The sequence below is a fragment of the Mirounga leonina genome, unplaced genomic scaffold (genome assembly GCF_011800145.1).
Source record: "Mirounga leonina isolate KUSES-001 unplaced genomic scaffold, KU_Mleo_1.0 Mir_97, whole genome shotgun sequence".
In the NCBI taxonomy this organism is placed as follows: domain Eukaryota; kingdom Metazoa; phylum Chordata; class Mammalia; order Carnivora; family Phocidae; genus Mirounga; species Mirounga leonina.
In genome coordinates this window covers 7,498,096-7,519,470 of record NW_023270889.1, presented here as the reverse complement: position 1 = coordinate 7,519,470, position 21,375 = coordinate 7,498,096, and the positions used below count along the sequence as shown (strand labels likewise).

The window sequence follows — 21,375 nt, the reverse complement described above, 5'->3', positions numbered from 1 at the left end:
TAAGTACCCAATGGCCAAGCAGAACATACAATTGCATACAATTTTTTGATCTTAAAAATTCAACTTCTTATTCTTGTTATCTCTAAATCCATGACCTCTCCAGTTGTGGGGAGCCATTCTCGTTCAAGCAGTTCATAAACAGTTAATATTAGGATTACCAAATGAGGATAAGCTGAATTGATCTTTTAAATTTAACATACTAGTAGTAAGTGGAGAAAGTATATAAAAATAGGCTCTGTTTTAAAAATTCCACTGGCTTTGTGCCCTACCATGGAAGAACTGCAAATGCCAACCTCTCCCTCCTTCCATTCTTTGGAACTGATTTTTGGGGATTAGAGGTGCTTACTGAGAATTGTAGATCTTAATTCATGTATCAGTCATGTTAATACAAGTGAGATCTCTGACCACAAACGAACTTCTACACTAGTAATCAAAAAGAAAAAAAACAAAAAAAGAGTCATAAACACATAATTTTAAACTTTACTTCAAAAATGTAAGTATCTCCCAATATTTAACAGGTAAAGAAAATAGCATATTGGTTTATTTTATGTGGTTGTTATATTTTATTTTCCAAGTAATACTGATTAAAAATATTTACACACCTACTTTTAAGTCCACAGTTTAGCACTCTTATTATTTGTATGGCTTTAAAAGTTATAGCACAAGATCTTTACATTAAGGATCGGGGGGAAGATTCATTCAAAACAAAGCCTGATATATTATATACATGTTTTTCTCTGTACTTTATTTTAAATACATTAATTTTTAAATGATGCTCACCTTTTTTCATCTGGTGGTAAAATACTAGTGCAACTTTTCATTAAAAAAAAAAGTTTACCACAGATATAAATGAATTTTCCCAATTGGAAATGGCCCTTCAGTTGCCATTAAATTAAATTTCTCAACCTAAGTTACCAAGAAAAAGAATTGGTAGTTGCCATTATAAGCAAAAACTTAAAATACTATAGCATCACCTACATTGCTCCTTATAACACAAACTTTGAAAGAACCAGAGACACTTTAAAGAAGTTTAGTTGGTTTTGAAAAGGCACATGGGTGTGGGTTTTTTTTTTACATTCTAGAAATTTTGCCACCACCACTGTTTCTGTTGCAGAGATGACATCTGTGACTATCAGTATAGACAAGAAGGTTGTTCAAACTAAAGAAAGCCAGAAGCAAAATTTAACTGCACAGTTAACAATGTACTTTTCTTCATGCAGCCTTGTGTTTCCTATATATTCAATTTTCTAACATGCATTAGAATACATTAAGTTTGTATTCTAATGATTTTACATTTGATTTTACAACATGGAAAAAATCTGAGAAAGAACATGACCTGGGAAAGAGAGAAGGGAGAACCCTTATCACAATGAAAATAGATACATTCGTACCCAACTATATAATAAGAATATAATCCATTTAAGTTTCCAGAAATAATACTTCTCAAAGCTTCCATTCACTTATGGGAAAGATCCCTCCTCTGTGGCATTAAGTGGGGGGAAATCAGTTTGTTTCAACAGAAACAGTTCACAACAGTAAAGACTTTAACTTTGGTCCACTTGTCTGTTAGCCTAAGGACAGTCACACTGCCCATCATCAGTTCAAAAATCCAACACCTAAATTTAAAAATATATTCATCTGTTATTTCAATCTAAAACAGGCATAGGTGTTCTGTTCTCATTCCCTGCTTGGGAATCCACTGTTGATTTGGTCTCTAAACCATCAGCATCTTGGTGATCTTCCCTGGCAGCCTCAGCAGCATCTGCTTGGGGGGGCTCTCTCTCCTCCTGGTTCATGATTTCAGGGGTCACTTGTTCCAAGTCGGCTTCTAGAAGTTCAGTCTGTACTTCCACTGGCATCTGATTTACCCGTTCGACATGCAGCTCCTCCACGTGTACTTCAGTACCTTCTTCAGTCTGAATTCGACCCACTTCTAGATAACTCACCTGGACCTGCTCTGGAAGCTCACTCATGTGTGAATCATGCACTTGGCTGTCCTGGAGCAGATCTGGATGGACCTGCTCCACAGTCACTTGTGCTGAATCCACCTGAACCTGAAGCAATGGTAACACATGCACCTTCCCAACTTGTTCTATAATAGTCATTGACGTCACAGGTTCGGTCTGCACACGTGTTTCTACCGAAAGAACTTCTTCGGTTACTAGACGCTCTGAAATATTGTGAGTATCACTGAGATGCCTCCTTAATTCATTTCCTTGCATAAACCACAAGTCACATAAAGTACAATGGTTGGGTTTATCTCCAGTGTGTATTACCAAATGATCTTTGAACTGGTCCCAGCTGTTAAACACACTGTTACAGACCTGAAATAACCAAACATATGGTTTTAACAATACTAATATTTAAACTGAAGAAAATATGAATACATTTATTCTCTTTAAGGAAAAATTTGAAGTTTTCTGAAAAATGTATGATATTCATAATATGGTCTAAGATTTCATAATTCTTTTATTTGATCTTTTAGCTGATGTAGCTAACAAATACATCCTGGGAAACATTTTAACACTGGCTTCATTGTTTAAATGTCATATAAATTCAAAAAATATAAAGTACCAATATTACAATTTCTCCCATAGTATCATTACCATTTAGAACAATTACATTATTTGGGTTATATACACACTAATCATGGAAGAAGAGCTGATCACAGCTAGTCAGCCAGCCCCCCACTGCCTCATTCCCGAATTCTAGTAATTGCTCAGTGGTTAAGAATAACCACAGTTTCATATTATCTATTATTTAGGACATAATTTTATTGAAATTGGTGTCATCTAGGGTTGAGTAAAAAAACACCCTATTCTAATCTTCCTTCTAAAATCAAGACAGTGATGTTCTTTACTCTCATTTCCAAACTATCAGCTCTATACTTTTACTCTATACTCTGCGACCCTTCACTTTTAATGATTTCCAACACAGACCACTCCTTTGCTAAGGACAGAATACACCCACACATACCTGACATTCATAAAGCTTCTTTCTTCCCTTTTTTGCCCCTATTCCAGTTTGGCATGCAGTCAGGTGACATTTGAGGGTGCTATTTCTAGCAAATCGTTCATGACAATTTGGACATTCAAAAGGTTTTTCACCTATTACAATAGAAAAAAATTATATTGACAAATCAAGAAAAATAGAAAAAGCAAGTAAGGTTTTTTTCTTTTCGGTTAATTCTAATAGCACCTTCTTGAAAGGAAGATCTGAATTTATAATTCAGATGTTTCCACCACATCCAAAAGACTCTCCTAGAGGTGGAAATAATAAGTTTTCAGTAATTATTATAATTGTATTTGTGCTTTGAGGAAGAAATAAAATTTGGATCTGTGTTCTGTTTCATGTTTCTGCTATTCTTAAAAAGCTGTTTATTTTCCCTTAGGTAAAAATCAAGATCAATCTCTATTTTGGGGAAATGCATCCAGAAGCATTTTTTGAGCACTTACTACGTGCCAGACCATGTGCTAGGTGATGATGATAAACTGTCCTTTTTAAAAAACTCTATCACAGGCCAGACTATTTTACAAAGGTGAAATACACAGAAATGAGCACCTGCAATGTACTGTAGAAGGCCTGTTTCAGAAAAAAGGGCAATGGAAAATGTACTCCAGCAGCACGGGAGGAGGAGAGTATTCTGCCTGGAATGGAGTAAGAGAAGGAAAGAGGGAAGTTTATTCTAGGCAGAGGCACAGAAGTATAAAACAACTTGGTGGGTGAGGAGTAAGGAGGGAAGGTATCAGTAATGACTCCCAGATCTCTGGCTTAGAATACCAACCGGAATAAATAACACAGAAATCCAAGTAGGTTTGGAGCGGAAAGTGTGTTAGGAAAGATTATAAATTTAGTTATGTATCTGTTGATTCGAAGGTACTCAAAGTGGAAAAGTCTGGTAAACAGCTATATGGACTAATCTGAAGCCAAATAGAGGGTGGACTGATACACAGATTAGGAGTTACTTTAGGTGGTAATAAAAACCTCTGATGTGGTTAAAACTCTAAATATGTTATGTGATAACAGAATCAAGGACAGAACTCAATGAAACACCAAGTTAAAACACCAGGTAAACGAGGCAGCAAAGACAACAGAATCAGAACAGCCAGAAGCAGAAGAGAGGGCAATCAAGAAACTTCAGGAAGATGAGGGCAGTAAACAGTGCCAAACTGAACAGAGATGTCAGGTAGGACAACAACAGGAGACTGTACTAATTGTAGTGAGAACAGTGTGAGTGATATGGTGGTGGGGTTAGAAGCCAGACTATGGGGGATGAGAGGCAAGTCAATGAAAACAGTACAGAAATTCTTCCAAAAAGGCATGGAAGTAAAGAGGATGGAGGGTTTTGACAGATGATACATATACCATTTGCTGGGGTGGGGTGTGGGCAGGGTCTTGAGTACTGGACTGAAGTAGTCTAGAATAGCAATTTTGGCAAAGAAAGATCTAAATCAGACACCAAAAGGCCTAATTTAAGGGTCTGATACGATTTTTTTCCTCAAAAGTCCTCAGGAGGGAGTAGAGAGAGGCAAATGACTGCAATAATTCCAGGATTTTTTAAAGGGTTTTTTTAGAGCAAGTGGGCTCAAAAGCCAAGGGAATATGCTTAGCATGCAAAAAAAAGTGATTCAAGCTGTATACAAGGAGGACAAGATAAGATAGAGAAGTCAGAAATGGGGCAATAAGCTAGGTGGAGAGGGATGGAAGTACTAGCAGGCTAACTGAGGTACAGTCAGAGTAAGGGAAGGAGAGAGAGGATTCAAGGGAGAGCATGATGCTTGCAGAGAACCATACTAGTTAATTAACTTTGAGTTGTGTTTCTTCTTTTTTTAAGATTTTATTTATTTGTCAGAGAGCGAGTACATGCACAAGCAGAGGGAGCGGCAGGCACAGGGAGAAGCAGGCTCCCCACCGAGCAAGGAGCACGATGTGGGACTCGATCCCAGGACCCTGGGATCATGAACTGAGCCAAAGGCAGACGTTCAACCAACTGAGCCACCCAGGTGTCCCTGTGTTTTTTCCCTGACAAAAAAAATTTTTGTATAATGTTCATGAGATGAAAAAATTAGACCTTATGATCTAGAATTACTGTTGGTACAGAAACTCCTTTTCAACTCAAATATTGGGAGATACTGCTAAATAAAAAAAGTTTTGTGGTTTTAGTAGTGCATATTTTTTTCACTATAAATTCGTATAGCTTCTTTAAATGGTAATTTCATGATATATACCAAGATTTAAATGTACATATTAACTTGGCAATTCTGCTCTTGAACACATACACAAAGATGTATGCACAAGTATGCTTCTTATTACAGCATAGTCTGTAATAGCAAAAGACTAGCAACAACCTAAATGTGTATCAATATAGGTAAATTATGGGGGCGGGGCGCCTGGGTGGCTCAGATGGTTAAGCGTCTGCCTTCGGCTCAGGTCATGATCCCCAGGGTCCTGGGATCAAGCCCCACATCAGGCTCCTGGCTCGGCGGGGAGCCTGCTTCTCCCTCTGCCTCTGCCTCTCTCCCTGCTCATGCGCGCTCTCTATTTCTATCTCTGTCTCAAATGAATAAATAAAATCTTAAAAAAAAAAAAAAAAATATATATATATATATATATATAGGTAAATTATGGCATACCCATACACCGAAACACCATGCAGCCATGGGGGGGGGGGGGGGGGGGAGTATACATTCCTGAATTTTCACATATTTAAAGAGTTTAAGAGAAATGGCAGGACATTGTACTGCATGCCTCCATTGTTTTTTTCCCCCCAAAAAACTGTGTGTCCATCTGTGGTGACTCAAAAATGCAAAGAACAGACAGGGAAGGATAAATAAGAAAATGATGGCAGTAGTTGCTTCTGGAGAGATCTACTGAATCTCTCTACTGATCATTGTATGTCATTTCAGCTTTTATGTCATTTGAGCTTTTGCTATTTAAAAAATTAGCTTAGTTAAGTCCAATAAAATCTAGAAATAGCAACAGGTTAATTCTACTTTAGATGTGTAGACAGCACAGTCTTCAAAGTGCTTTTACTGTTTTCTCTTATTTGTCACAACCCTATAAAGTAGATTATCATTACCCATTTTTACACAGATGAGGAAAGAGGCCCGAAGATAAAGTGACCAGTCAAGTTCATCATACTGGCACATGTCAGAACTAGAGCTGGAATCTAATTCTGATTTCCAGACCCACATTCTTTCTGTAATTCCATACCTTCTCTCTGGGAAACAGGTAACATTTGAAGACATGGTTATGGTTAAAGATCACCTTTAGGTTCTCTCTCATACTAGGTGTCCCATAGGTAAATCTGTCAATATGTCTGATATGTCCTCCCACCCCTAAAGTGCTTACCCTTCTATAAGTTAATAAACTTCCAATCCTGTAGGCACCCAAGCCAGAAAGCTGAATTTACTCCCATATTTCACTGGTCACCAAATTCTGATGATTCTACTTACTTTATTCACATCTCTAACCCTCTTCCACTATCACTGCCTTTACTCAACTCTTCATTCTTGCTTAGACTGTTCCAAAAGCTTCCTAATTAGACTTCAGAGGTTTCACCCCACTCTAATCTATCCTGCCAGTCATCCCTCTAAAACATAAATCTGATCCTGGTTTAAACATCTTTAAATGACTCAGTCTTTCAAGATAAAATCCAAATTCATGTACAACATTTATGAAAATAACTACGTGATCTTGGCTTCATCTTCCATCACTTTCTCCCTTGCCCTTGTCCATGATGCCTAAGTGCGTGCCACTTGGTAGCCTTCCTAACTCTTCCAGCTACATCTCCTGTCATTCCTCTACTTGGACCCAATCCTCCAGCCATAGTAACCTACCAGCAGTGCTCCAAACATGTGTCTATCTCTTTCCTCTATGCCTGTGCATGCTTCATTTCTTGTACCTGGAATGCCTATGTCCTGGCTAACTCCTTTTCCTTTGGGAGTCATAATAGGGTGAATGCTCCAGGAAACCATCCCTGTCTCTTCCATCATAAATAAACAGCCCAGGCAGGCATTCCCATAAGACTTGTGTGCTGACATCTACCAGCCCTTAGCCCATCACATGTGACTGTGCCTGCTTGTCTCCCCCAACACAAGGATAAGCTCCTTGAAGGCAGGGACTCTTAACATTTATCTCCATGACCCAGCAGGTTGGCATTACTATTTTCCAAATGGAAACAAAGTAATTCAGAGGACAACCACCAAAATTTTGCAAATCAAGCCATAGACTATAAGTGCATGTTTTAAGAACACTGAAGAAACCAAACCGCTAAACTAATAAAAGTATGCAAAATTTTGAGAATAGGAAACAGGAATGGATTGTTTCCTTATGTTTACCCTGAGTTTGTTATAAGCAAGAAGTGATCCATTCTTTATTAACATAAGCACAATTTAAAACTACTTACTTACGCTCCTCTTGAATTCACCAAGTCACTTATCACATCTGCAACTATCTTGTTACTAATTACTAGTATGGTTAATTGAGGTTAAATGCCAACAAAAGTTCAGCTTGCTTTATGTGTTAAACTTTTTCCAATGGACATCTAGTTCTATAATTTGTAGCAACTGCTTAATTATCTCACGTAATTATAAAGACATACAACAATATACTTTAGCTCTATATTCTGCTGTTTAATCCAAAATACAAAAGATAGGATGTGGAAAGCACATTCTAAAACTTCTAAAATAGTCTGTGTTGCCTGTTTTTCAACAGGTAAGTCACCAGGTAATGTTAAAAAAAAAAAAAAAGACAATTGCTTCTACTTTTACATTACTAGAAGACAGAAGTGACTGTCGGGATACTGGAAACCCTTATCAAAGCATACTAGTTACCAAGTAATATTTATTTACTAATTTAATGTGCTGCCGATATAGCAAGTGTTTTGCAAAACTAATCTACATTAAAACAGATGAATATTTAAGGACCAAAAACTATTACTATAGGCAGTTTCTAAATATACAATAGCTATATTCCTATATGTTTGAAAATCAGAAAGCATTTTCCCAAAAGATTTCATAAACACCTATTAGTTACCCAAACTAGTACCCTAAAGCTTTTTAAATCCATATGGAGACTTAAGTATGAGATTCTCTTTCATGTAACCACTAAATATTGATACCAAGCATTTATTCAGTCCCTGAGTACTGAAACCAAACATTTAGAAGTGAGGGATACCCCATTTATCTGAATCTACCCATTTCCTCAATTTCAAGCAGTATGCAGCGAGCAGCTCAGGACAGCAAAGGATCTATGAAAAAATTTCTTAGAAACTCTCCAAACTCCAGCAAAGACAAAGACTCCAAATAGTATGGAGTATCTATGTTGTATTCACTGTATTAAACAGTTTAAACAGCTTTAGCCACCACACAGAAGAACTTGGGAACAAGTGTCCAGAGTCTGACACTTAGCACACCATATCCACTGCTCTCCCCACACACAAGATTCAAGTCACAGCTGGTAACTCCTGTGTGTGACACAGGAGACTTAGCAAAGAATGCTTGGGAAGTGGAAAAACAGAGAATCTGACGGGGGAAAAACAGGCATGGGGGATGGATGCAGGACTCTAAGGACCAGAGGCCCAAAGTGAGACTCCCTGGGATGGCTCCTGAATGCCTGAGAGGGGCTCCCAGGAGGAGGGCAGTAAAAGGCTTTAGCTTTCTCATCTCCTGGCTGTCCATCAGTCCTGAGACTGTGTGCTCTTGAAGAGGTGTGGGAAGATGAACATACCTACCTAGGTAGGTATGCCTACCTAGCTACCAGATTAAAACAGGTGACCAAATGTATGCAAAGGTATAAACATGCCACTGATTGTTCATAAATGTACACATCTATGTAATGTATAAACGAGAGACAGGAAATGTAAACATAGTAACAGTGAAGTTTCTCTATAATTAGGATTTCATAATTTATGATCCTTAGTAAATAATCACAACTGTGTTTTGTGTATGTCTTTTAAAAACACAAAAATTGGCAAGGTGTAAGAGTAACAGCTACTTTCAAAACTGATATGATTTTGCTTTTAAAGTATCAATATTTCAATAAACTAGTATCATGAGAACAATGTGAGCTCAGCCTGCATATTAGAAAATACAGGAGGATGGCTTCTGTGGTAACTCATTTAAAGAAAGGATTAGACACTCAGATTTGCAGTGAATATGGAAAAATATACTTTTAACATAAAAGATTTGCTAATTACCTGTATGTTTTCGAAGATGCTCTTTAAAATGTCCAAAGTGGTCAAACTGTTTCTCACAGTATTGACATATGTGAATCTTTTTCCCAGTTCTTTGCTTCTTACTGACTCCACCTTCTTCAAGGTGGTAACAGTTGAGGTGCTGTTTCCATGCGCTCTCCCGAAGATACCTTTTATTGCATATTTCACACTTGAAACTCTCAGTGGAGTGTGATTTCATGTGTTCCTTAAAATGGTAAAACAATTTAAATGAACGGTTACATTTCTCACAATGGAACAAGTCCTTCACATGTGACAGCTGAAGTTCCACAATTTCAATACCTTCTACCTGTTTGCTTGTGGGGTCAGATGCACAACCATCTTCTTCTTTTATCTGCCCTTTTCTATCACCTTGACGGTACTTGCTGGTAATATCTGCCAACAGTGCCAGGGCGGATTCATCAGAGGAACCTGTGCTTTGAATGTACTTTATGGACTGCTTGGCAGAAGCCACTTCCTCCAACGTTTCGATGCCTTCATCTTCCACTTCAATTGTGCCTTCGGCAATCTCCACCTCAATTTCAACAGGTTCTGATTCTGCAGAGGGCAATGACTCAGTGATAACATTTGAAGTTTCTGCAATCTTTCTTTTTTTTGCCTCACTTTTTCCTGTGGTATTTTCCTCTAGTGGAGCTGAGTTTTCTTTGTTCCTGAAATACATAATGTATGGATTTAAAAATCTATAAAGCCAATGGAAATCCTTTTGGGAAGAAATTGATAAGTTCATAGTAAAATTTATATGGGAAAGCAAAAACCAAGATCGGAAGACTTACTATAAAGCTGTATTAGTGACAGACATGAAGATTAATGGAACACAGTGAAGTCCAGAAATAGACCCACTTTTTTAATTGATTTTTGAAAAAAAGGTTCCAAGATAATTTAATGGAGGAAAGAACTTTTAAGAGTGGTGCTGGAACAACTGGTCTTTATATGGAGAAAACAAACCTCAACCACCACTCTTCAAATCATACACTCAAAAATTATTTCAAAATGGACCACAAACTTTAACATAAAAACTCAAACTATTTAACTTCAAGAAAAAGGTAGGAGAAAATCTTTGTAAAATTGGGTTACTGAAAGATTTCTTAAATCAGCATGCAAAAAGAAGAAAACTCAATAGCAAAAATTGATAGATTTCATCAAAATGAAAAACTTTTGCCCTTTGAAATAGTTAACAAAAAGGCAAGCCACAAACAAAAGAGAACAAAAAGACAAGCCACAGACCAGGACAAAACATGTGCACAAATATATCTGCCAAAGGTCCATATAGATAGTATAAAACGTTTTCTCACAATCCAATACCCTCAGTAAGAGAAGACAACTATTGGGAGACAATTATCCAGGAGTCTCATGTTTCTGCACGTCTCCTGTCCTAACAGCTTTTCTTCTGGACTCTCTTCAAGGCTATCTGCAGTACAGCCAGCAATCTGGAAAGACAGAGTATGGCTCCCTCTGGAGCGATGGTTGGGCAGGTTTGCTTCCAGCCCATTACCTAAGATGTGGGCTTCCTAATAAGCTGGAGATGCTTCAGCTGTGATGTAAACCAACTAGATGCACAGCATTCACCTGGGCCACTCTATGTCACCCCTTTGGAGGAGAAGGGAAAACTGGCACAAATATAAAACCCATGCTGCTTGCTGTGCAAAAAGTAAACTCTTTCTGACTTAACAGTCTCATATCTTCTATCAGCATCCATGAAACTATGCAGGATAACTTGCTGGCTTGCAAATAGGATAAAATCTCAGTTCCGTCACACTTCTTGCCAGATTTTGGCAACAAGGAAAGGATGCCAAAAAAAGACAGGGTTTTCTGGAACACAAAGAATGAGGCCCCAAGGAGCAAATAATGGGATGTGAGGAAGTCCACTGGAGCTGGCAGCAAAAATGCTGACCTGGGCAATGCATGGTCTTCCATTTAATTGCCTACTGTATGAGTTAAATTGTGTCCCTCAAAGATGTGTTGAAGTCCTGACCCCTGATACCTGTGAATGTAACCTTATTTGGAAATCAGTCTTCGAAGATGTAACCAAGTTAAGATGAGGTCATTAGAGTGGACCCTACTCTAATATAACTCTGTCTTTATAAGGAGAGGTACATTTGGACACGCGCACACACGAGACAGAAGACAGCAACACGAATGAAGAGGGAGGCAAAAATTGGAGTCATGCTGCCACAAGCCAAGGAAGCCCTGGGGCTGGCAGAAGCTAGAAGAGGCAAGGGAAGGATCCTCCTCTAGAGCCTTTTGAGGGAGCAAGGCCCAGCCAACACTTTGATTTAGGGTTTCCAGCTTCCAGAACTGTGAGACAATAAATTTCTGTTGGACCTAGTTTGTGGTACTTCGTTATGGCAGCCTCAGAAAACTGAAACACCTATAATGAGGAAAAACTGGGAAGTTGTAGGATGAGTACTGGGCAGTAAGTTCAAGGACAGCTGCTAGAGGTTTCCTTGTGTTGCAAACTCTCCCAGGGTTGGGGGAGGACTTCCCTGCCAACCTCGTTCGTGGTCAGCCTTAAGTTTAACCCATCAAAACAACGAAGATTCATGGTGGGGACAGGGGTAGAGACAGATGGTCTTGCCCCATTACAGACAAGTTACCTAAACCAAGGGTGACAGGAGGGTAATGTGCAACTGCTACTAACAGAAATGAGTCATTAGAACTTTGGCTAGTCCATGTGAAAGATGAGGGTGACTCAGTCTGTTAAGCATCTGCCTTCGGCTCAGATCATGATCCCAGGGTTTCTGGGATCGAGCCCCGCATCAGGCTCCCTGCTCAGCGGGGAGCTGGTTTCTCCCTCTCCCTGCCGCTCTGCCTGCTTGTGCTGTCAAATAAAATCTTTAAAAAAAAAGAAAAGAAAGATGAGGGGGCAACATGATGCTCATCAAGAAGAATGGCAACACCTGGGCCATCACAGGGCTCAGCCTCTCCTGCAGTGTTGTCTTGTCCACCTTAGATCCATGTGGAGAGGACTGTAAAAGGTCTCAGTGTTTTTTTTCTGCAGTATGTCCTGGCTGCCACAAGGATGCTATGGTGCTCTTGGGGCTGACTAGTAAATCTTCCCGCCAATTGGGTTTATAATGCTGACGAAGATGAGTCACTGGAGAATGAGAAAAGAATCCAAAACAATATAAATTCTTATGGTCAGGCCTCCTGAAAATCCCCCTAACTTTTATGTTAAATCAGGTAAAAACACAAGAGTTGTTATCATGACAACAGGGCAGCAAATGTCCAGGATTAATGTACACCCTTTTTTACAAAGCCACCAATGTGCAAGTCATCTGAGTCAGCCAAAAGGCATATAAATCTTATGGCCCTGGGGTCCCTGGGAGGCTTAGCGGGTTAAGCATCCAACTCTTGGATTTCCACTCAGGTTATCATCTCAGGGTCCTGAGATCGAGCCCCATGTTGGGCTCTGCGCTCAGCAGGGACTCTGCTCAAGATTCTCTCCCTCTCCCTCTGCCCCTCCCCTTGCTTGTGTGCTTGCCCTCCTTCTCTTAAATAATAAATAAATAAATAAATAAATAAATAAATAAATAAATAAATAAATAAATCTTTAAAAAAATCTTACAGCCCCAATTGAAAAGCAATGTAGACAAGGCAGCTGAATCAAGGGGTCCCCAAAACGGAAATAAATGGTGTCAGTAATGATGACCTTGCTGGCTGACAGAGGGCTTTTGATGGGCCGAAAACACTTGAGATATGTTTAGTCAAGCTACATGCAGCTTTCATCTGCTTGAAACCAAAAGTAAATATGCCTGCTCACCGGCATGGAGTCACTTTCTCCCTCCATATCTTTTCCTCTTCTACCTTCCTTCCCCCCATACCTGCTTGGAGGAAGATAACTAGGGGTGGAGCCAAGACCTCCCTGTCCCCAAGGGTATAGTGAAGACACCATATACCCATCCAAGGATGCGGAGGGAAACTCAGGAATGGGAGCAACTCAAACTTTCATGGCTCTGTTAGATTCAGGTGTCCAACTCACCATCCTACCATGGGCAGAGGAGGCACATTCAACTCATGGGGTTTGGGCAAGGTTCACAGCAGGAAAGGGAGGCTGTCTTAACCCTGTGGGTGGAGCTGATTCTACATACTATTGTTGCTTTGACATGTGAACGTACAGCAGGAACTGGTATGGCATTTACACTGCCCTATTCTGTAAATATCAGATATGGATTGTCCCAAATGGAAAGAGCCACAGGTAGAGAAGAGCTACTGGAAGAAACCCCCTGACAGATGCCACCAGCAGCTGGTCAGGGTTTAGCACGAGTGTCTCTATCTTGTGATGTCTAAAGTTTACACTATATTGATGTCCTGTTGAATGGCAAGTTAGAAGTCTGTCTCAAAGGCCCTGACCTCAATGTTAGCACATCTCCATGAGCAGGTGTTGATGAACCCTCAACAAAATTCAGAGGCCTGCTCATCAAGTGAAGTTTCTTGGGACTAAGTACGGTGGATTCACAACACTCAGTCCCTCCAGCAGTAAAAGAAAAACTACGTTTCTTTACCTCCTCCCTCTCCCTAATGAAGATGAGGTCGGCATCTTATTGAACCTGTCTGGGTACTGGAAACAGCATGTACCTACTTGGGCATTCTACTTTCTTCTTCGTATCAGCTAATCTGAAAATCAGGATCTTTTAAGTGTGGCTCCAACCCAAAAGTTGCACTGGAAATTGCCCATCAAGCTGTGGCACATTCTCTATTTTGGGGGCCCTACAACTCTTAATGGCCCCTTTGAACTAGAAGTCTTTGAGATGCTCTTGCAGATTAAAGCTTGTGGCAAAAGGAGTCAGGCTCCACCCACAAGGTACACCTTGGGTTTTGTACCTGTCAATTCCCTGACACATCTACAAGGTACACTCCCCCTTTGAAAAGAAAGGATTTGCTTGCTGTTGGGCTTCTGTTAAAACTGATGCCTGATCCATTGAGGTTTTGAGGCTCTGTAGCCTGATACTGCCATGTGGAAGTGCATCAACTAAGACTTCACAACTAGCAAGGTAAAACATGCCCACCAAGTCTCACTTCTCAAATAGAAATAAAACACTCAAGGAGCATGTGGGTGGCTCAGTCGGTTGAAAGTCTGACTCTTGGTTTCGGCACAGGTCATGATCTCACGGTCGTGGGATGGAGCCCCGAGTCGGGCTCCGTACTCAGCAGGGAGTCTCCTTAAGATTCTCTCTCCTCTTCCCTCTCCCCTTCCCCCAACTCCCTTCCCTCACTTGCTCTAAAATAAATCAATCTTAAAAAAAAAAAAAAAAGAAGACACTCAACAAAGCAGTTGACCTCTTGGCTTTACATGAAAAAAATGGTAGCTCCCCCAACTCTGTTGCCCAAAGAAAGCCACTAGATCAATGAGGTCTTTGGTTCACCGATGGTTTGGCTAAACTCAAGACTGATGTTGTTCCCTGGGCTGCTGCAAATGCTCAGCTTTAGCACCAACTATGCAAAACCAGAAGTGGATGTGGTCCCTGTGCTCAGAGGGCAGAACTCAGAAGCTTTCTTCATAGCCCTGGATGACATTCTACACAATGAACCATATTATATTTTATTGACTCCTGGGCTGCTGCCAATGACCCAGCTGTTTGGAAGAGCTGGAAATCTTGGCAGATTAAAGACATCTATCCTCAGGACCACAACTGTGGAAACAAATAGCAGTTGCTGATCAAACTATTTGGATCACTGATTCAGATGCCCATGGTTAGGGCCTGTTCTCTAATGATACTAACCAGAATGAAGCTGCTGATCAAGCCTGCATTGCCTAGACTTCCATCACTGACCCCTAGATCCAGTGTTATTCTGAACATGCTGACATATCCACCATCACAGACAGCATAAAGTAAAGGACCTTATGCTTCTGATATACAAATTGCCACTGGATGCCAGACATGTGACACCCACCAAAAGCTGGCCTATTTGTCTCGTGGTGAAGGAGGCTACACTGCGCATTGTCTCTGACTGTTCCTAAAGACTGACTACACTGGACCTTTGACGCCATCCCAGGGCTATCCCTAGTGTCTCACCACTGCTGACACTTTTTAAGGATGCAGTGCTGCTGTTTCAGACTGATCTGCTGGTTCTGGCCACACCACTGTGCCCTTGAGACTAATCTGCGTCATATGGTTAGCTGTCTGAATCATCTGCAGTCTGATCTTTCTGTGCCTAAAGCTACTCGATAATTGGCTGACAGCCAAGGTATTGATGAACCCTGCAAGTTCCCTACCATGCACAGATATAGATAATGTAGAGCATTGCAAAAGCCTCCTTCAATACTGACTTAGGAAGATTTCTGACTCTACTTCTCTTATCTCCTCTTTGTCCAAAAATCTGAGTAAGGCAGGTTGGTCATCGAACTCAGCTGTCCCCAGAAAAGAACCATCTCTTCTCTGCTTCCTGGATAATGATCAAGACAAAATGGGTGGGAAGTTATAGAAACCAAATTGGAAAGTTTGAATTCTGCCCTAACCATTCTCAGACACAATCCTTTTCCTTCCCTTGCAATGGCAACCCTGGCACAGCCTGGTTGGTGTCTCTTCCAGGTGACAGCCCAGTCTAAAGTGGGCTTAGCAGATTCAAACTTAATTCCAGTTCAGTCATCTGGACTTTCTTATTGAACTGACATCATCTTAGATCCTAAAAATAACGACCACTTGGTTGAATATACTGCTTGCCAGGTACACTTAAGAGTGGCCCTTGTGGGGCGCCTGGGTGGCTCATTCGGTTGAGTGTCTGGCCCTTGGTTTTGGCTCAGGTCATGATCTCAGGGTCCTGAGATCCAGCGCAGTGTCTGCTTATCTCTCTCCCTCCCCCTCAGCACCTCTCCCAGCTCATGCTTGCTTGGCTCTCTCTAAATAAATAAATAAAAATCTTAAAAAAAAAAAAAAAAAGTGACCCTTGTGAGTCAAAGTGGGAGATACAATGGGTCTCTAAGTTTTATGAAAATGCCTTTGATTCTATGGAGGTGAAGGGAGAGCAACAACCCTGATACCTGAAAAGAAAAAAAATCTTAAGACTCCAGGAGGTATGGGGGAGGAAGGGATTAATGGTCTTTGTCCTTTAGAACTGCCCCTATAGCGTTCCTCTGTAGGAAAATGCTCTGATGCAGCTCTCCCAAACTGTTACAAGCAACTTTAAATCAACTGCTGGATCTGTCCTCCCCTGCCCAATGACTCTGACCATGATTTGATGATCATTTCCCTTAACTATACCAAGAAGTCTTTTGGAAACAGCAGGGCATGGCCAAGCTCCTACATGTTCCATATTTGCCCCACTACTGTTCCCAAAGCTGAGGCTCAGTTCATGAGGTGGATAATTACCACTCAACTGGCATTAAGGTGCGCATGACAAACAGAATGGTTTGAGCTGACTGCCCTCAGACAATCCCTCCAAAAAACAAGGACCAGGTTCAATCAGGGAAAGGGGGAAGCCACATTTGAGGCTTGTGCCCCTGAATGATGAAGGTCCTACTCTAGGGTACAAACAATTGTAAACAACACTTTCTTTCTGACCCACCTATATGCCCCAGGGACCATACTTCTCGTATGAGAGCCAGGTACTAACTTCCCTCCCTAAAAGTATGATGACTTGCACTTCAGGGGTGGGTAGAAGAGATCATCTAGTTTTTAAGGAAACACCACAAATAGATCAGTTTAGTTCTCAGATGACTGGAGTGATGCTCTCTCCAAAACAAGGCAACTTTTGGGTACTTGGGGGAGTTTCCTAGAAAAATAACTGACTTGTTATTTATGTGGGCTCCATGGGTAGTTTTCCCTACAATGGGAATCATCCAAATTAAAAAGGTGATGCAAAATTTGTGCCTCACTTAGGCCTATGTGATCAATGATACCACTTGGGTCCTGGAAGTCATTCATGTCAGCCTCAAATCACTGGTTAGGGTTATTATGGATGATAGGCTTGCCCTAGACTTCCTCCCAGTGGGCCAATGCAGAGACTGTGCAAGTGCTGAAAGATCTTGCTATACTTGGATTAATGCTTAAAGCTAAGTGGAAAAGTCAACACAGAGACTAAAGATAAAAGCTACCCGGCTTTCTAGGGATTTATTCAGTTGGTTGAGTCCAGGACCTTAGGGGAGTGAGTGGATGGTTAAACTCAGCACTGCAGGGTGGCCACATCCTCCTGCTTCAAGTTCTGTTTATAGTTGCCTTAATTAAATCCAGTGTGAAAAAAACCTGAATGAATTAGGACCCAGTCCCTATTGATCAGATTAATGAGAGTGGTCATAGAGTAGTATACTCGTGGAAAAATTTACCAGAAGCTAAAATAATGTAGAAACAAGGATACTGTTGGAAGATAACTCTCCACGGATCCCTCATGTTTCTATAGGTCTTATAAACAAAGATACCTTTGTTCTGGATCTTTTCAAGGTTGTCTGCATAGCAAATAGCCTTAGAAGAGAATGCTTGTCTTCTCAAGTGGAGGATAGGTTCATTTATTACTCAGGATAATAAAGATAATGGCCCCTCTGGCCAGGTCTGCTTGCAGCTCATTATAAAAAAAGTCAGTTTCCTCAAATGTGATGCAAACCCCTGTGAGTACAGCACACACCTAGGCCACTGTTGTTGCCCCTGAGGGATTTGGGTGGGGGCTGAGGAGGGAAAGAAAAATTGGTATGAACATGGAGCTCATGCTGCTCCCCATGCTGTGAAAGAAATGAAGTCCCTTCTCTCTGACTCAGGAGTCTCCAGTCTTCTGCCAGCATCCAAAAAAACTGGCAGGCCAACTTACAGCTTGCAAATAGGATAAAATCTCAGACCCTTCACAGTTCTTGACAATAACCCAATTTAAAAATGGGCAAAAAATCTAGACACCTTGCCAAAGGAGATAAACATATGGCAAAAAAGCACATGAAATAATGCTCATCATTAGCTGTAAGGGAAATGCAAATTAAGACCACTATATAACTACTAGCACAGCTAAAATAAAAAGGCCTGATCATACCAAGAATTAGCAAGGCTGTGGAGCAATGGGAACTCTCATACACTGCAAGTTGGAATGTAAAATGGCACAACAATTTGGAAAACAGTTTAGCAGTTTCTTAAAAAAAAATTAAACACACCTACTATACAACCCAGCTATTCCACTCCTAGGTATTTACTGAGAAATGAAAGAATAGCCACTTTATTCGTAATAGGTGGAAACACCATCAACAGGTGGTACAGCCATACAATGGAATACTACTTGGTAATAAAAGGGAACGAAATAGTAATACCCACAACAACGACAAATCTCTAAAACATAATGCTAAATGCAAAACGTCAAACACAAAAACTACACTGTAGGAGTCCATTTATATGACATCCTAAATAAAATACAACTATAGTGATAAAGATCAAATCAATGGATAACTGAGGCTGGGATCAGGGTTGACTAGAGTCATGAGAAAACTCAGGATGATGGAAATGTTCCCTTATCTTGATTATGGTGGTGATTACACCACTGTATACAACTGCCAAAATTCAAACTCAGTATTAATCTGGTGAATTGTTTTACATGTAAATTACACCTCAACAGGTTGGAGAGGAAAGATCTATAAGGCAACTGTTGCTTCCCATCAAATATCAAGAACCCTCTCCTACAGTTTCGAATAAACAATAATGCAACTCCAGCAAAACAAAATAAAGTCCTCATACTTTCCTCAGTGTCATTCAAAAAGTTGACACTATATTCCAAAAATACTTGCATACTGCGAATGTGAGAAGAGCACCTAATTCACCTTTTGTATCTGCAAAATATTATATAATAATCTCAATACAGAGTTGCCTTAACCAATTTAACCACAACTAAATTAATTTTTATTCCTAAATTGCATTATAAACAGCCAATACATAACGTTGCTGTCTTCCTGTCTGTAAAGAACTCTTCAGAGTATAGTGCATGCCTAACTGGTTCAAGAAACAATTCAACACGTTACTCTAAAAAGCACTCACTTATGGTTGTAATTATTGTGTTATAATAATAAATCTTCTAAAAGGTTCTAAATAAATAGGCTTGGGAAAACAGCTGTGCCCAGTTGTTCTTACCTTCATCTCCCAATGACTATACACATGAACTCAATTCCTAACCCTCCCAAATCCAACCTAGGGTATTGTCAGAAGAAGTTCCACTGTTCTGCTGCCAAGGACTCTCCCCATAGTGATATACTACTCACTACTATGAGCAGCAAGGGGACCACACAGATAGAACATTTTTCCAGAAGGTTCTCATCCAGGATTTAACCACAAATCTGATGTTGCCCCATCCATACTGTACTCTCTTTACTTCCATTTTGAAAAGGTATGACACCATCAGATAATAATATAACCTCAATACACCTCGATTTTGTTGCCCATGTCTCAGCTCTCTCTACAGGAGAGTACTGACCTGGTTTTCATCAGCATGCACCCATCCATCCATTCACAAATGTGTACCACACACCTACCATGTGCCAAGCACTAGGCATTAGAGAATACGTACACATCAAGCTCTTGGTTTAATCCCGAATTCTGTCATCAAACTAATTAAATTGGAGAAATGGTGCTTTTGGATGATTATAGTTCAATTATTTCTTAGAATTATTCTAAATTATATCTTCTGACTGAACCACACCAGCGAGTTGGACTAAATTATGTTGCTCCATTTGCAATTGATTTTACCAAACTGCACTTCAGTGTTACAGCAATGACCTATACTAAGGCCATGATAGGAAACAGAGCCAGGTTGGGGCACCTGGGTGGCTCAGTCGTTAAGCGTCTGCCTTCGGCTCAGGTCATGATCCCAGGGTCCTGGGGTGGGGCTCCCTGCTCAGCGGGAAGCAGGCTTCTCCCTCTCCCACTCCCCCTGCTGTGTTCCCTCTCTCGCTGTGTCTCTCTCTGTCAAATAAATAAAATCTTTAAAGAAAAAAAAAAAAAGAAAGAAACAGAGCCAGGAGATAATTATAAGACCAGTTCACATTTAGAGTACTATATGCCAGACACCATGCTAAACACTTTAGATGCATTAATTCATTCAACCCTCACAGGCAATCCTATGTAGAAAGTACCATTATCCCCATTTGACGGATGAGGAAGCCAAGCTGCTGACAGGTTGAGTAACTTCATAAAGGCCACACAGTGTTAGAGCTAGGATATTATCCAAGTAAACAGACTCCAGAGCTCTTGTTCTCAGTCACTATATTACAGTACTATTCTTTACGCAAGATGTTGGAAGTCTTTATTCATTGTATTATTTAATGTTTTCTTAATACTTTCTATGAGAAATTTTGTGTCTTAATACCAGGAACGGCTCCTAAGCAACTGGTTTGTTCTCATAACCATGAATAATGTAACTTAGGATTTTTCTTTCCTTTTTCTTTGCACTAGGTGCTTCAGAGTTCAGAGCTAGATTTAGCTCATCTAGCAAGTATACAGACTTAAATGGCATGCATACTGGCTACCGTGTTTCTAACTTCACTGATCATCGCCCCCATCTGGTCTATTAATCTTCATCCATTTCCTCTTTTTTTTTTTTTTTTTTTTAAAGATTTTTATTTACTTATTGAGAGAGATAGTGATAGAGAGAGAGCATGAGAGGGGGAGAGTCAGAGGGAGAAGCAGACTCCCCCGCCGAGCAGGGAGCCCGATGCAGGACTCGATCCCGGGACTCCAGGATCATGACCTGAGCCGAAGGCAGTCGCTTAAACAACTGAGCCACCCAGGCGCCCCTCCTCACTTATTTTTAAACAGTACTAGGTTAATCTTGGTAAGCCAAACCCTTTTTAGAGTATGGCTTGGTGCAATTAACAACTCAAATCCAACAAAACAGTTTACAGGGACACAAACAACTCCTTTAAATGCTGCCTAGTCCTCCTTATTTTACCAGGTACAAAACATGCTACTTTAGTTATCCTTAGCAGTTTTTACATAAGGACAAGAAATCAAGTGTGGGTGGGGTGCCTGGGTGGCTCAGTTGTTAAGCGTCTGCCTTCGGCTCAGGTCATGATCCCAGGGTCCTGGGATCGAGCCCCACGTCGGGCACCCTCCTCGGCGGGAAGCCTACTTCTCCCTCTCCCACTCCCCCTGCTTGTGTTCCCTCTCTCGCTGTGTCTCTGTCAAAAACATAAATAAAATCTTAAAAAAAAAAAAAGAAATCAAGTGTGGGAGAAAGAGCAATCA

At 40.4% G+C, this 21,375-nt stretch overlaps 1 protein-coding gene across 11 annotated transcripts in view; it reads right to left on the bottom strand.

The window, feature by feature from the left end:
- Positions 1-466: 466 nt before the first annotated feature.
- LOC118006568 (zinc finger protein 131) overlaps positions 467-21,375 on the bottom strand; it is a 29,317-nt gene continuing 8,408 nt past the window's right edge. For 6 of the 11 annotated variants that reach the window (XM_034999278.1, XM_034999277.1, XM_034999280.1 and 3 more), the window contains 3 exons: positions 9,200-9,885; positions 2,977-3,107; positions 467-2,324 (listed from right to left, as the gene is read on the bottom strand). In XM_034999278.1, coding sequence (XP_034855169.1) covers positions 1,647-2,324; positions 2,977-3,107; positions 9,200-9,885 — 1,495 coding nt within the window. In that variant the 3' untranslated portion in view covers positions 467-1,646. Of the gene's footprint in view, positions 2,325-2,976; positions 3,108-9,199; positions 9,886-12,132; positions 12,330-17,588; positions 18,286-21,375 lie in introns of those variants that run through there. The other 5 variants (XM_034999285.1, XM_034999284.1, XM_034999286.1 and 2 more) reach the window with 5 other exon arrangements.